This window comes from Chiloscyllium plagiosum, unplaced genomic scaffold, assembly GCF_037043375.1.
Source record: "Chiloscyllium plagiosum isolate Xiang-an unplaced genomic scaffold, Cpla_swu_hap1 HiC_scaffold_39, whole genome shotgun sequence".
NCBI classification, from domain to species: Eukaryota; Metazoa; Chordata; class Chondrichthyes; order Orectolobiformes; family Hemiscylliidae; genus Chiloscyllium; species Chiloscyllium plagiosum.
Genome location: NW_028270177.1, coordinates 42804082 through 42820878, shown reverse-complemented (window position 1 = coordinate 42820878; position 16797 = coordinate 42804082). Strand labels below are relative to the sequence as shown.

Below are 16797 nucleotides of genomic sequence, written 5' to 3'. Positions count from 1 at the left end.
TAATACTTTAAGCATTTGCCTAGCCTCATCACCAAAAAATACATCCAAGACATGTGTTCATTCTGACAGTGGGGGAACATTTAGCAGTAGTTGTCCGTGCAGACTCAATGGGCTGATGGGTCAGTTCTGCATTATATGAACATGACTCCTCTTTCTTGTAAGGCCTTCTACATACCAGCTTAAAATAGCTCCTCTGTTGGGGAAGTTGAAATCCCAGTCATCACGACTGCATTACTTTTACGCTTCTGAAACTTAGCAACTATGTACTTTGTCATTTATCTCAGACCGTTAGTAGGCTTACAGAACACTCCGAACAACGTGATTGTCCCTTTTTTGCTTTTAAGTTTGATTCTTATGGTGACATTTATGAAACTAAGATATCAATCCCCTTTAGTTTGTACAATTTTGGATTACTTGTTACATTGGTTAGACCCTCCGCATGCCTATCAAGTTATTCAGCCATTAGTTTGTCTCCTGTACCATTTTGTTTTCTTGTAATTATCCCTCTGCCTCAATTAATTGGATCATAGGTCATCCCTTCACTTGCTATTCAGCTATGGACACTTTACTCACACCATTTAACACTTTTGATCACCTGCAGAATTGTTATTCATTCTTTCGACATTCCATTCACATCATTTGTACAATATTTTGATCTCTCTGTCTATAGATCTCTATAGCCTGTGTGCTACTCTTCACTTCACCCGAGGAAGAAGCAACACTCCAAAGCTTGTGGTTTCAAAAAAACCTGTTGGACTATAATCCAGTATCATGCGACTTCTGGCATTAAATACCTTATGCCAAACTTCCTTATGCCTTAACTGTCTGATAATTTCCATGCTTTTGACACCCTTGCTCTTTTCTAATTTTGGTCATTCATCTCCCCATGTTGAACATTCTCACTGGATCTCATTCTCTTGCCAAGTTAACTTAAACCCTCCCCAACAACACTAGCATATGTCCTCGCAATAATTACAGAGTACAGAAAAGACACTTTGGCCTTAGTGCATTGTCGGTGATACAGACTCAATCTACACTAGTCCCACTTTCCAGTCCTTGAATTTTATGACGTGTGTTAAATGTTATAATACTTCACCCAAGTACTTCTTACAGGTTGAGGTTACCCACCTCAACTACTTCGTACAAGTCTCGTTAAAAATGGTCCTAAAGTCCCAGAATTCTAAAGCCCTCCTTTCTGCACCATCCCAGAGTAATTTTCTACTTCTATATTCAGTAACATAGTAATGTTTTAGAATACTTTGGTGCTATCTTTTAGGTCCTGCTCTTTACTTCATAGTTTTCTCAACTCTTTTTGCAGGGCCTCCTCCCTTTTCCTACCAATGTTGGTGGTACCAAGATGCACCACAATCTGTTTACCCTCCCCATTATAATGGAAATGTGTTGCTGGAAAAGCGCAGCAGGTCAGGCAGCATCTAGGGAACAGGAGAATCGATGTTTCAGGCATTAGCCCTTCTTCAGGAATGAGGAAAGTTGGTCCAGCAGGCTAAGATAAAAGATAGGGAGGAGGGACTTGGGGGAGGGGCGTCGGAAATGTGATAGGTGGAAAGAGGTCAAGGTGAGGGTGATAGGTCAGACTGGGGTGGGGGCGGAGAGGTCGGGAAGAAGATTGCAGGTTAGGAAGGCGGTGCTGAATTTGATGGATTTGACTGAGACAGGCTGGGGGGAGGGGAAATGAGGAAACTGGTGAAATCCGAGTTCATCCCTTGTGGTTGGAGGGTTCCTAGCCGGAAGATGAGGCGTTCTTCCTCCAACCGTCGTTTACCACAGCGAAACGACGGTTGGAGGAAGAACGCCTCATCTTCCGGCTAGGAACCCTCCAACCACAAGGGATGAACTCGGATTTCACCAGTTTCCTCATTTCCCCTCCCCCCAGCCTGTCTCAGTCAAATCCATCAAATTCAGCACCGCCTTCCTAACCTGCAATCTTCTTCCCGACCTCTCCGCCCCCACCCCAGTCTGACCTATCACCCTCACCTTGACCTCTTTCCACCTATCACATTTCCGACGCCCCTCCCCCAAGTCCCTCCTCCCTATCTTTTATCTTAGCCTGCTGGACCAACTTTCCTCATTCCTGAAGAAGGGCTAATGCCCGAAACGTCGATTCTCCTGTTCCCTGGATGCTGCCTGACCTGCTGCGCTTTTCCAGCAACACATTTCCATCTCTGATCTCCAGCATCTGCAGACCTCACTTTCTCCTCCCCATTATAATGCCCTGTGGCCTTTCAGTGACATCCTGAACTTCAGGATCAGGAGACAGCATACCATCCTGGAGTCGCTTGCAGTTGCAGAAACACTTGTCTGTTCCCCTTACCATTGCTTTCCCAAACACCCATAGCCCTGCTGTACTTCTCCCTCCACTTTTGTGCAGTAAACCCACCCATTGTGACATGACGTTGCCTCCCACTGCTTTCCCCTGTACAGTCATTTCCTTTAGTATCCAAAAATTTTATAACTGTTGCAAAAGGAGAAAGGTCACACGAGACTCTTACAATACCTGCCTTTCTCAAGTCTGCCTGATGGTCACCCTTTCTGTCTGTTTAATCTTCACCAGCGGTGAGACCATTGAACATGCTAGCTATGATATGCTAAGAAGTAAATTCATCTATAGCCCTAGCTCCATATTACAGATATCCAGTATCTTATTCCACAGCATCCAAAGTTACATCAATGTTATTAAGTCTTTCACTTTTAATTCATTCCACTATCTTTTATTAAAGCATTTTCGAATTCAGCCAATGGAATATCAAACTGCATAACGAATACTAAAAATATAAAGCAATGCAAGATCAGATTGTATCTAACTTTATATCTAACTTTATTGTATCTAAGCTACAACTCATAACTGCTGGAGGCATTGTAAAGAAATTCATGGCTGAATGGGGCATTCAGAGTTTAGTTATGGAGAAAGTGAGGTCTGCAGATGCTGGAGATCAGAGCTGGAAATGTGTTGCTGGAAAAGCGCAGCAGGTCAGGCAGCATCCAGGGAACAGGAGAATCGACGTTTCGGGCATAAGCCCTTCTTCAGGAATGGGGAAAGTTGGTCCAGCAGGCTAAGATAAAAGGTAGGGAGGAGGGACTTGGGTAGGGGCGTCGGAAATGTGATAGGTGGAAAGAGGTCAAGGTGAGGGTGATAGGTCAGACTGGGGTGGGGGCGGAGAGGTCGGGAAGAAGATCTCAGGTTAGGAAGGCGGTGCTGAATTTGATGGATTTGACTGAGACAGGGTGGGGGGGAGGGGAAATGAGGAAACTGGTGAAATCCGAGTTCATCCCTTGTGGTTGGAGGGTTCCTAGCCGGAAGATGAGGCGTTCTTCCTCCAACCGTCGTTTTGTTGTGGTCTGACGATGGAGGAGTCCAAAGACCTGCATATCCTTGGTGGAGTGGGAGGGGGAATTGAAATGTTGAGCTACAGGGTGGTTGGGTTGGTTGGTCCGGGTGTTCCAGAGGTGTTCTCTGAAACGCTCCGCAAGTAGCCGGCCTGTCTCCCCAATATAGAGGAGGCCACATCGGGTGCAGAGGATGCAATAGATGATATGTGTGGAGGTGCAGGTGAATCTGTGGCGGATATGGAAGTTTCCTTTGGGGCCTTGGAGGGAGGTGAGGGGGGAGGTGTGGGCGCAAGTCTTGCACCTCCTGCGGTTGCAGGGTTAGGGTTTAGTTATGGTTAGAGTTTAGTTATGAGTGGGATCTTTACAGTGTAAGCAGGAAGCATTGGAAAGATGCTTAACAAAGTTAAGGAAAATAATTAAAAGGGGCAGAATGGTGGCTCAGTGAGTAGCACTGCTGCCTCACAGCACAAGGGATTCAGGTTCGATTCCAGCCTCAGGTGACCATCTGGAGATTGCACATTCTCCCTGTGTTTGCATGGGTTTCCTCTGGGTGCTCTGGCTTCCTCCCACAATCCATCAAGATGTGTAGGTTAGGTGAATTGGCCATGCTAAATTACCCATAGTGTTCAAGGATGTGTAGGTTAAGTGCATTGGTCACAGGTAAATGTAGAAATATAGGGTGGAGGAACGGGTTTGGATGTGATACTCTTCAGAGGGTCGATGTGGACATTTGGGCTGAAGGGCCTGGTTCCACACTGTAGGAATACTATGAAAAGCAAATATGAAATATTACTTTAAATTACAGTACAAAACTGACTACATTTTGTCATTGGGAATTAACAAATGGAATCATTTAAGAAATAATTCACAAAAGATGGGAGACAGGACATAATAGTGGATAAATAATAAGATGTTTTCTATTTCTGGTAATCTTCTGAAAACACAAAGACAGGACTGCATGCAAGAAGTATCTGTCAACAGGATCAGAGTCAGACAATGCTGCTCCAACAGCTACCTCCTATGCACTGTGGGTTCGCTGATGCATTCGCAGCCCGTTGGAAGTGCAGAAACGTTTTGTGCAAAAGGTGCATTCAAATGGTTTCTCTCCCGTGTGAACACGCAGGTGTGTATCCAGGAGGCTGGGCCAGCGAAACCTTTTCCCACACACAGTACAATGGAAGTCTTTTCCCTCCTTGACACCAGATATGCACAGGCTGGGAGTAGATATTGCCACTTCAGATGATTCACTACCTTTCAATTTTTCCTTCCAGGCCCTTCTCTTCTCTCTGTTTGCACATGTCCCATTTGGCCAACCTAAACAATTAAAATCAACAGATTAGCACAGATGCTTCAGCCTCTCCTCTGCAGCAAAGCTAGAAACATAGCAAATCAATTTGTCAGCGTCTATGTTAAAAAAAACTGCCAAGGTTCTGTGCTCAAGTTCTTCTTAGGTACCAAACAACACACAGGTGATCCTCAATGAAACAATGTGCTGGAGAAACTCAGCAGCTCTGGCAACATCTTTGGAGACCGTAACAGTTGTTACTTCGCATCCAATAAGACTCTTCACCAGAATTCAAACAGTTTTTATACTGTAGTAAAGGTGGTGTAGGGAGAGGGGCGAAGCAACTGGAACAGGTGGCAAAGGTGAACCGAAGCAAAACGCAAAGGGAGTGCTAACGGGAGGAGAAAAGCAAGATAGATGAAAACGGATTTTACTGATAGATATTCAATGGGCAATAGGCCAACTCTATTCAAACAAGATACTGAGTAGTGACAGGGGAGATGTTCACTGAACACTGGGGCCCAGAAGCTGGAGAAAGGGCTCCTCATTTTCACTAAGGTGCTTTACAGCCTCAGGACTCAACAACAAATTTAATTTCAGATGATGAACTCTATCTCCATTTCAATTTACCTGTGTTAGCACAGACTTTGGGAGAGATGGGACTCGTACAAGCCATCTGGATGCATTTCAATGGGGCAGGGACTAATACTGCAGCACCGAGGTTTGCAACCATTATTGAGGAGAGTTTAAACACGTTAGTCAAGAGAATGGAAACTTGAATGTAAATTCAGAAGAAAGAGAAACAAAACCAGGAATGGAAGACAAAGTTGGTAAGCACGATTGAAAAGCAGAGAAAAGGTAGATCTAAACATAGATTACAAAGGAGTTGTTTAGTACTGACTGTATATTCTTTACAGTGCAAGAAACTTAATAATCAAAGTAAATGAGCTGTGACAAAATAATGGAGACATAACCGTAGCCTTTGAATTATTCCAAGTATCACTGCAGGATGATTCTGGTTTGGGTTACCTTTCTCATTATGTCCTTCTCCTCTTTGGTGCCTAGTCAGATTACTGGATCTGTAGAAGCGTTTCTTACAAAGAGGGCATTCAAAGGGCTTCTCACCAGTATGGATTCCTTGGTGCTGGATCAAGTGACTGGATGTATAAAAGCATTTTTTGCACACAGAACACTTGAAGGGTTTCTCCCCAGTGTGAACCCGCTGATGGATAACCAACTCACTGGGTCGACTAAATTGTTTTTTGCACTCTGGGCATTCTAACCGCTTCTCACCAGTGTGGATCCGTCGATGTACTGTCAGGTCACCGGGTCGATTGAAACGTTTCTTGCAGTCGACACACTCATATGGCTTCTCACCAGTGTGAACTCGCTGGTGCACTGTTAATTCACTAGGGCTGTTGAAACGCTTGCTGCAGTCACGACATTCAAAAGGCTTTTCACCAGTGTGTATACGCTGGTGCCGGGTCAAGTGGCTGGAGGTAAAAAAGCGTTTTGTGCAAACTTGGCACTCAAACTTCTTCTCCCCCGTATGGAACTGCTGGTGTCTGCTGAGGTGGCTCGAACGGTAAAAGCGTTTCTTGCACACAATGCATTCAAAAGGTTTCTCACCAGTGTGAATGCGCTGATGGACTCGCAGTTCATTAGACTTGCTGAAGCGCTTCATACATAGGAGACACTCGAAAGGTTTCTCTCCTGTATGTATCCGCAGATGGACATTCAGAAGACAGCGCCACTTGAAACCTTTTCCACATGTCATGCACCAAAAGCCATGCCCTCCTAGGATTCCCAAAGGAAGCTGGCTGGGCTCGGGCATTCCAGATGATGCAGACTGCTCATCAATTAATATCTCAGGTTCTTTCATCGCTCCCATGGTTTGTGGCTCTGTACCCTGGTCCATCTCCCAAACCTGAAGAACAGAATCAAGTTTCATGCAGCTCATTCTGTCCAGGATACACAGTCTGCTACACTAAAAGGGTCAGAGAGTCATTGATATGTACACCATGGAAACAGACCCTTCGATGCAACTCGTCCATTCCAACTAGATATCCTAAACTAATCTAGTCCCATTTGCCAGCACTTGGCCCATATCGCCCTAAACCCTTTCAATGCATGTACCCATCCAGATGCCGTTAAATGTTGTAATTGTATCTGCCTCCACCACTTCTTCTGACAGTTCATTCCATACAGGCACCACCTCTGCATGAAAAGGTTGGTTCTTCAATCTCTTTTAAATTTTTCCCCTATCACCCTAAAGCTCTAGTTCGGGACTTGAACAACCCCAGGGAAAAGACTTGTTTATTTACCCTATTCATACCCTTCATGATATTATAAACCTAAGGTCACGCTCCAAGGAAAACAGCTCCAGCCTATTCAGCCTCTCCCTACAGCTCAAATCCTTCAACCCTGGCAATATCATCTTGAACCCTTCACAACAACCACACAGTGGTGCCTCACAGTACCAGAGACCCAGGTTCAATTCCCACCTCAGGCAACTGTCTGTGTGGAGTTTGCACATTCTCCCCATGTCTGCGTGGGTTTCCTCCGGGTGCTCCGGTTTCCTCCCACAATCCAAAGATGTGCAGGTTAGATGAATTGGCCATGCTGAATTGCCCGTAGTGTTAGGTGAAGGGGTAAATGCAGGGGAATGGGTCTGGATGGGTTGCTCTTCGGAGGGTCAGTGTGGACTTGTTGGGCTGAAGAGCCTGTTTCCACACTGTAAGTAATCTAATCTAAAAAAAAATCCCTCTTGCAGGAAGGAGATGAGGACTGCATAAGCGAAGGAGGAAAGCATACTAAATGCCTTCGTCACTATCCTATCTACCTGCGACTCCATTTTCAAGAAACTATGAACCTGCAATCCAATGTCTCTTTGTTCAGCAACACTCCCAAGGACATTACAATTAAGTGTATAAGTCCTGCTCTGATTTGCATTTCCAAAATGCAGCACCAACATTTATCTAAATTAAACTCCATTGCCCATAGACCCATCCGATCAAGATGCCATTGTACTCCAAGGTAACCTTCGCTGTCCACGACACCTCTAGTTTTGGTGTCATCTGCAAACTTACTAAACATAACTCCAATGGTTGCATGCAAATCATTTATACAGAGCCAGCTCTGCATCCAAATGGCTAGTTCTCCCTGTATACTATGTGATCTAACCTTGCTGACCAGTCTACCAGGAGGAACCTTCACAAACGCCTTACAGAAGTTCATATTGATCACATCCACCACTCTGCCTTTATCAATCCTCTTCGTTACTTCTTCAAAAAACTCAATCGAGTTCGTGAGACACGATTTCCCATGAACAAAATTATGCTGACTAGCCCTAATCAGTCCTTGCCTTTCGAAATACATGTACTTCCTGTCCCTCAGGATTCTCTCCAACAACTTGGCCACACTGATCTCAGGATCACTGGTCTATAGTTCCCTGGCTTTTCCTTACCAACTACGCTGAACAGTGGCATCATATTGGCCAACCTCCACTTTTCCAGCACCACACCTGTGACGATCAATGATACAAATATCTCAGCAAAGGGCCCAGCAATCACTTCCCTAGCTTCCCAGAGTTCTAGGGTACACCTGATCAGGTCCTGGGATTTATCCACCTTCATGCATTTCAAGACATCCCGCACCACCACCTCTGTGATAATGTCACCATCTATATCTTCCATGTCCTTTTCCATGGTAAACACAGATGCAAAATACTTGTTTAATATCTTCCCCATTTCCTGCTGTTCCACACATAGGCTAAATAGTTTTTGAGGGGCGGTATTCTCTCCCCCAATTACCCTTTATCCTTAAAGTATTTATAAAATCCCTTTGGATTCTCCTTAACCTTATTTGCCAAAGCTGTCTCATGTCCCCTTTTTGCCCTCCTGATTTCCCTTAAGTATACTCCTACTGCCTTTATACTCTATCTCTGCTGTCTCTACCCGACATATGCTTCCTTCTTTATCTTCAGCAATTTCTCTACTCATCTATTATTCCCTATATCTACCAGCCTTGTCTTTCACCCGAACAGAAATATACTGCCTTTGGACTGTCATTATCTCATTTTTGAAGGCTTCCTAATTTCTAAACGTCCCTTTACCTGCAAACATCTGCCCCCAATCTACTTTTGAAAGTTTTTGCCTAAAACCGTCAAAATTGGTCTTCCTTCAATTTAGAACTTTAACTTTCAGATTTGATCTATTCTTTTCCATCACTATGTTAAGCTAATAAAGTGCTTCCTCACTGACACCTCAGTCACTTGTTCTGCCTTATTTCCCAACAGTAGGTCAAGTTTTGCACCTTCTCTACTAGGTACACCCACATACTGAATCAGAAAATTTTCTTGTACACACCCTTAACACTATTGCTGTCCCAGTTAATGTTTGGAAAGTTAAAATCCCCTATCATAACCACCTTATTATTCTTACAGATAACAGAGCTCCTTACAAATTTGTTTCTCAATTTCCCACTGACGATTGGGAGGGGGTCCACAGTACAATCCCAATAAGGTGATCATCCCTTTCTTATTTCTCAGTTCTTTGAGGAGAAAGTGAGGTCTGCAGATGCTGGAGATCAGAGCTGAAAATGTGTTGCTGGAAAAGCGCAGCAGGTCAGGCAGCGTCCAGGAAACAGGAGAATCGACGTTTCGGGCATATGCCCAAAGCGTCGATTCTCCTGTTCCCTGGATGCTGCCTGACCTGCTGCGCTTTTCCAGCAACACATTTTCAGCTTATTTCTCAGTTCTACCCAACTAACTTCACTGGACATACTCCCAAGAATATCCTCCCTAAGTACAGCGGTAATGTTATCCCTTATCAGAAGCACCACTCCCCCTCCTCTCTCGACCCTGTTTCTATCCTTCCTATAGCATTTGTATCCTGGAACATTGAGCTGCCAATTCTGTCCTTCCCTGAGCCATGTCTCTGTAAGTGCTATATTTTCTCAGGCCCATGTTCCCAACCATGCAAAGTTCATCTGTCTCCACTGTTAGATCTCTTGTATTGAAATAAGTGCAGTTTAATCGATCAGTCCTACCTCACAGAACATAGGTACATTACAGCGCAATACAGGCCCTTCAATCCTCAGTGTTGCGCCGACCTGTCAAACCAATCTAAAGTCCATCTAACCAACACTATTCCATTATCATCCATATGTTTATCCAATGACTATTTAAATTCCCTTAATGTTGCCGAGTCTACTACTGTTGCAGACAAAGCCCTTACTACTCTGAGTAAAGAAACTACCTCTGACATCTGTCCTCTATCTATCACCTCTCAATTTAAAGCTACATTCCCTTGTGCTAGCCATTACCATTCAAGGAAATAGGCTCTCACTATCCATCCTATCTAACACTCTGATTATCTTATAAGTCTCAATTAAGTCACCTCTCAACCTCCTTCTAACGAAAACAGCCTCAAGTCCCCAGCCTTCCCTCCATACCAGGCAACATCCTAGTAAATCTCTTCTGCACCATTTCCAAAGCTTCCACATCCTTCCCATAATGTGGTGACAGAACTGTATGCAATACTCTAAGTGTAGCTTTACCAGAGTTTTGTACAGCTGCAACATGACCTCATGGCTCTGAAACTCAATCCCTCTACCAACCCACTGTATGCTTTCTTAACAACCCTATCAACCTAGGTGGCAACTTTTAGGGATCTATGCACATGGACACAGAGATCTCTCTGCTCATCCACACCATCAAGAATCTTACCATTAGCCCAGTACTCTTTATTACTGTTGCTCCTTCCAAAGTGAATCACCTCACACTTTTCCACATGAAACTCCATTTGCCATGTCTTAGCCCAGCTCTGCAAAGTATCTATGTCCCTCTATAACCAGTAACATCCTTCCGCACTGTCCACAACTCCTCCGACTTTTGTGTCATGCCCAAATTTAACCCATCTTTATACGCCCTCATCCAGGTCGCTTACTAAAATGACAAATAGTAGTGGACCCAAAACAGATCCTTGCGGTACACCACTAGTAACTGATCTCCAGGATGAACATTCCTCAATCACCATCCTCTGTCTTCTTACAGCTAGCCAATTTCTGATCCAAACCAATCATCACACACCTTCATATTTTCTAAAATAGCCTACTGTGGGGAACCTAATCAAATGCGTTACTGAAATCTGTACACACATCAACAGTTTTACACCTTCTCAAAGAACTCATTAAGGTTTCTGAGGCAAGACTGATCTTTCACAAAACTGTGCTGAAAATGTGTTGCTGGAAAAGCGCAGCAGGTCAGGCAGCATCCAACGAACAGGAGAATCGACGTTTCAGGCATAAGCCCTTCTTCAGGAATCTTATGCCCGAAACGTCGATTCTCCTGTTCCTTGGATGCTGCCTGACCTGCTGCACTTTTCCAGGAATACATTTTCAGCTCTGATCTCCAGCATCTGCAGTCCTCACTTTCTTCTCCTTTCACAAAACTGTGGTGACTATCCCTAATTAAATTATTCCTTTCTAGATTATTATAAATCCTATCTGTATTAATCCTTTTAAAACACTACCCACAACAGAAGCAAGGCTCACTGGTCTATAATTAGATTAGATTAGATTACTTACAGTGTGGAAACAGGCCCTTCGGCCCAACAAGTCCACACCGCCCCGCCGAAGCGCAACCCACCCATAAATTTACCCCTTATCTAACACTACGGGCAATTTAGCATGGCCAATTCACCTGACCTGCACATCTTTGGATTGTGGGAAGAAACCGGAGCACCCGGAGGAAACCCACGCAGACACGGGGAGAACGTGCAAACTCCACACAGTCAGTCACCTGAGGCGGGAACTGAACCCGGGTCTCTGGCGCTGTGAGGCAGCAGTGCTAACCACTGTGCCACCGTGCCCACTAGGGTTTCCTCTACTCCCCTTCTTGAACATTTGCTATCCTTCAGTCTTCTGGCATTAATCCTGTAGACAATGACATGATAAAGATCAAAGGATCTGCTATCTCCTCCATAGTTTCTCAGAGAATCCTGGGATAAATCCCATCCAACCGAGGGGACTTATCTATTTTCACACTTTCCAGAATTGCTAACACCTCTTTATGAACTCCATCTAATCTAATAGCCTGTATGTCAGTATTCTCCTTGACAACATTGACTCAGGAAAAAGACAACACTGATGAAAAGTTTTCATTTCGCACCTCTCCTATCTCTTCGGACTCCACGCACAACTTCCCACTAGTGTCCTTGACTGGCCCTAATTTCCTCTGCCCTGAAGCTCTTCAGCCACGCCCTGATCTCCTCTGGCCCTAATCTTACCCTAGTCATTATTTTATTCTTGACATACCTGGAGAAAGCTTTAGAATTTTCCTTGATCCTACCTGCCAAAGACTTCTCATGTCTCCTCCTGGCTATTCTTAACTCTCTCTTTAGGTCACTCCTGGTTAAGTTGTAACTTTCAAGAACCGTCACACCTCATCTTTACAGAGGCCTTCTTTTTCCTCTTGACAAGACTCAACTTCTTTAGTAAATAACAGTTCCCTCGTTTGACCACGTCCTCCCTGCCTGACAGATATATACTTATCAAGGACAAGCTGTTCCTTGAATAAGCTCCACATTTCAATTGTGCCCACCCCTGCAATTTCCTTCCCCATCCTATGCATCCTAAATCTTTCCTAATTGCATCATAATTGCCTTTCCTCCATGCCCTACAGTATATACCTATTCATTTGCATCGCTAAAGTAAACGTAACCAAATTGTGGTCACTATCACCAAAGTTATCACCTACCTCCAAATCTAACACCTGGCCTGGTTCATTACCCAGTGCCAAATCCAATATGGCCTTGCCTTTTGTTGGCCTGTCTACATACTGTGTCAGGAAACTCTCTTGCACACATTGGACAAAAACTGACCCATCTAAGGTACTCAAAATATAGTAGTCAATATTTGGAAAGTTAAAGACCCCAATAACAACTACTCTGTTACTTTTGCTCCTATCCAGAATCATTTTTGTAATCCTTTCCTCTACGTGTCAGGAACTTTTTGGAGGCCTACAGAAAACTCCCAACAGGGTGACCTCTTTTCCTGTTTCTAACCTCAGCCTATACTAACTCAGCAGATGAGTCCTCATCAAATGCCCTTTCTACCACGAATGCATCTCCTCCACTTCCTGCATACCACCATTGAACACCACCCCTCCCAACGCAACAACGACAGAACTCCCCTGGTCCTCACCTTCCATCCACCAACCTCTGCATATATCACATCATCCTCCGCCACTTTTGCCACCTCCAAACGGACCCCACCAGAGATATATTACCCTCACTACCCCTACCAGCATTCCGGAGAGCCCATTTCCTCCGCGAGTCCCTCATCAGGTCCATGCCCCCCACCAGCCTACACCGCACTCCTGGCACCTTTCCCTGCCACCGCAGGATGTGCAAAACCTGCGCCATACCACTCCCCTCACCACCGTCCGAGGCCCAAGGGATCCTTCCACATCAGTCAGAAATTTACCTGTATTTCTACTAATGTCACCTACTGTATCTGTTGCACCCCCCCCCAATTATCTCTCAGACCCTGGGCCCACAGGCCTCATTTGGGACAAAGTGCTCTTGCCCAAAACATCGATTCTCCTGCTCCTCGGATGCTCCCTGACCTGCTGTGCTTTTCCAGCACTACACTCTCAACCCTCAGCCTTCCCACTTTTTTCCACTTGGATTATCCAAAATATCAGATCTGAAAAAAGCATCTAAAAAGGTAGTAACAAATGCTGGTCTATTTAAAATAGATAAGTGACCTGATTTAGATATGATTAATGAATAGAAGAGGCCCTTTGGTCCATTGAGTCTATATCACCAAAACTATGCTAAATCTATATTAATCCCATTTTCAAGCACTAGGCCCGTAATGTTTGATGTTATGATACCTCCGGGTGCTCATCTTAGTATATTTTACTGATTGAGAGGTTACCTACCTCAACTTCCCGCCCAAAAAGTGCATTCCAGACCTATACCACCCTTTTGCATCAAATCCCCTTGAAAACTCCTGATATGCACCTTAAAATTGTGCCTCTACATTACTGCCCCTAATGGAAACATCTACTTTCTATCCATCCTTTCTGTGCTCCTCAAATTTGTATACCTCTAAGATCCTATCTCCTGCCTTTAACCATCTCTGTTCTAAACAATCCAAGCTTACTCAGTCTCTCTTCATCGGTAAGCACTCCAACCAAGGCAACATCCTTGTGAATCTCCTTTGTCCCCACTCTGGTGCAATTACATCCTCCCTATGGTGAGGTCACCAAAATTACACATAGTACTCCAGCTGTGGCTGAACAAAACATCGGGATCGATACAGCTCCAACAAAATCTATGCTAAGACTGATAAAGGCAAGTCCAACATGCTTTAACTATTGCATTAACCTGCCTACCACCTTCAGTAATTTGTGGACAGCAACTCAAGATTTCTCTGTTCCTCGGAGTTTACCATTCATTGAGTACTGCCTTGACTTCATCACCTCACATTTATCAGGTTAAAATCCATTTGCCAGTGATCTGCCCATCTGATCAATTCACAGAATCTCAACAGTGTGGAAACAGGCCATTCGACCCTCTGAAGTGTAACCCAGCCAGACCCATTCCCCTACTACTCTATATTTACCCTTAACTAATGCACCTAACCTACACACCCCTGAACACTATGGGCAATTTTACCTTGGTCATTTCACCTAACTTCCACATCTTCGGATTGTGGAGGAAACTGGAGCACCCATGCAGAGGAAACCCATGCAGGCAACGATGCACTGAGACTACAAACGCCACAGACAGTCACCCAAGGCTGGATTAAACCTGGGTCCCTGGCCCTGGCCCTGTGAGGCAGCAGTGCTAACCACTTAGGCACCGTGCAGCCCTGATCTCTTTATAAAGGACAGGCCTGTTAGGAGGATATAACCTAAGAGTATTGTCAACCATCCTGCATATTCCATACCCTACAGCGCCCGTTGATTATATCTCTTACACATTCGGAGCACTCTTATTCAGTGCTCAATATTCCTAGGCATTCAGGGTTTTCTAGGCCTGTTGTTCCTACATTTCACCCTAAAGGTGTTGAAGCTGTACTCTTTTCATTACCTTTTCGAATGCCTCCCACTGTTTTGCTGCCGATTTGCCCAGATATAGCTGTTCCCAATGTATTTTGGCCAGATCCTGCCCGATTTTAATAAAATCTGCCTCCCCCAAATCCAAAATTTCCTTTGCAAACCATCTTTTCTTCCTTTTCCATAAGAAACTTGAATTATACCGTGTCCTGGTCACTATTGTTAAAAAGCTCCCCCACCGCCACCATTGGACCTTAGTCCCCTTATTTAGGCCCAACATTGCGGTCTTATATGACCATTCATATGTTACTATAAAAAGCTGTCCAAATATATTTCAAGAAATTTGCCTCCTCTGATCCCTTCATACTATTATCCCAATTAATATTCCCTAATTTGACCTATCACATTATTACTTTTACACACCTCAGTGAACTGAGTACATACCTACCCCTTAATTGCCCACAAATTATTTGGGGTCAATAACAGATCCTTAACAGTGTTAAGGATCCCCTTTTTAAAAAAAATCCTCAGCTTCACCTACAAAGCTTTTTCTAAAACATTATCCCTCCTTACTGTTGTAACTGAATCCTCAATTAATAACACCACAAGCTCCTATTTTACACCTTCCCACGTGTCTAAGATCTTACACTCCAGAATGCGGAGTTACCAGTCTTGCCCTGCTCCGAATCAAGTCTCTGTGATGGCATAACATCTCAATTTCACATGTCAATCCGCACCCTTAACTCATCTGTCTTATCTATAAATGATAGAAATTGAATTATAAAAGGTACTATAAGATGATGTCCTAAAACATGCAAGTCCATTACTTCAGATAAAAAGGTACAACTTAAAAATTTACAGGTAACAAGAAACTTCAGTGTGCAAGCAACAAGACAGTGATCAACTTACAGAGACTAAGAAGACAGAAGCAAGTCGATAGAACTCTAACTCTCCTTACCCTATCCATGCTGTCCACCCAAGCCTCAAGGGTAGTTGGTGATATGGTGGTAATGACACTGGAGTAGCAATGCAGAAACCTGTTCTTGGGACTGGAGTTCAAATCCTACAAATTTGTCTTCAATAAAAAAAATCTGGGATAAAAAAGATAATCTAACGAACATAAGAACTAGGAGCATGATTGGCAACTCAGCTCCTCCAGCCTGCTCCACTATTCAATACAATCATCCTGATCTCATCTCAGCTTCAACACTTTCCCATCTTTCTGTAACCCTTCAATTCATTAGTAATTAAAATTTTGCCTTCTCCTCATATTTACTTAATATCCTGACATCCACTGCACTCTGGAGTAGTGAATTCCACAGATTGAGAGTAGTCATTTCTCATCTGTTTTAAATATTAACTTTATCCTAAAACTATGACTTTAGTTTGTCCAGTAAGAGGACTTCAATCGCCTTCAGCATCTTATGGTCACCATGTCATCAGTGTTGACGATTATAACAACCCAGTTTTTTCACTAGTGTCCTTGAGGAAAAGAAAGCTGCCGTCCTCATTCAGTCTGGTCTCCACGTGACTCCATACCTACAGCAATGCGGCTGATTCTTAACTGGCCTCTGGGAGATCAGGGATGGGTAACAAAAGCTGTTGGAGCCAGCGATGCCGACATCCCATGAACGAATAAAAGACGTTCACAAGTACTCCAGACACAGTCCCTCTTTCTCCTTAATCACTCCATATCCAAAGCACTCTCCTCCAAACATTCACCATCACTATTAATAGATGCTATCCTCTTCATGCCGTAGGTACCAATGGCACATTCATTCTCTCTTCTCGCACCTCTCAGGTATTGATTATTTCTCTCGCCCGATAGTTGTTGATTTTTTTCCCCTATCTCTACCATTCCTCTTCGTCCGAAAATGGCGCTCGGCCGGAGAACTCGACGCGCAAGCGCACCTCCTCTTGGCCGTATTGTCGGCGCGCATGCACCACTTCCTGCCAGTTGATGGAACACATCCCCGTGCGCAAAGGACTACGGGACCCTCATACCGCCATTGAAGTAGAGTTCAATTTATCAATTTTGGAGAAGACGTTTGTTTTCGGGGATATTACTACGACAGCGAAAAATAAAATACAATCA

At 44.1% G+C, this 16797-nt stretch overlaps 1 protein-coding gene across 4 annotated transcripts; it reads right to left on the bottom strand.

Annotated features, from left to right (window-relative positions):
• Positions 1-2182: 2182 nt before the first annotated feature.
• LOC122541112 (uncharacterized) lies at positions 2183-16567 on the bottom strand. 4 transcript variants are annotated; one of them, XM_087981357.1, is made up of 3 exons: positions 15612-16567; positions 5663-6560; positions 2183-4662 (listed from the first exon to the last, which is right to left on the bottom strand). In XM_087981357.1, the coding sequence occupies exons 2-3, from the start codon at positions 6549-6551 to the stop codon at positions 4367-4369; spliced, it is 1185 nt and encodes a 394-aa protein (XP_087837483.1). In that variant the 5' UTR covers positions 6552-6560; positions 15612-16567; the 3' UTR covers positions 2183-4366. The 4 variants fall into 4 exon arrangements, with proteins under 4 accessions (XP_087837483.1, XP_043533622.2, XP_043533623.2 ...); XM_043677687.2 differs by having other exon boundaries at positions 15661-16567; XM_043677688.2 differs by having other exon boundaries at positions 16242-16567.
• Positions 16568-16797: the final 230 nt, after the last annotated feature.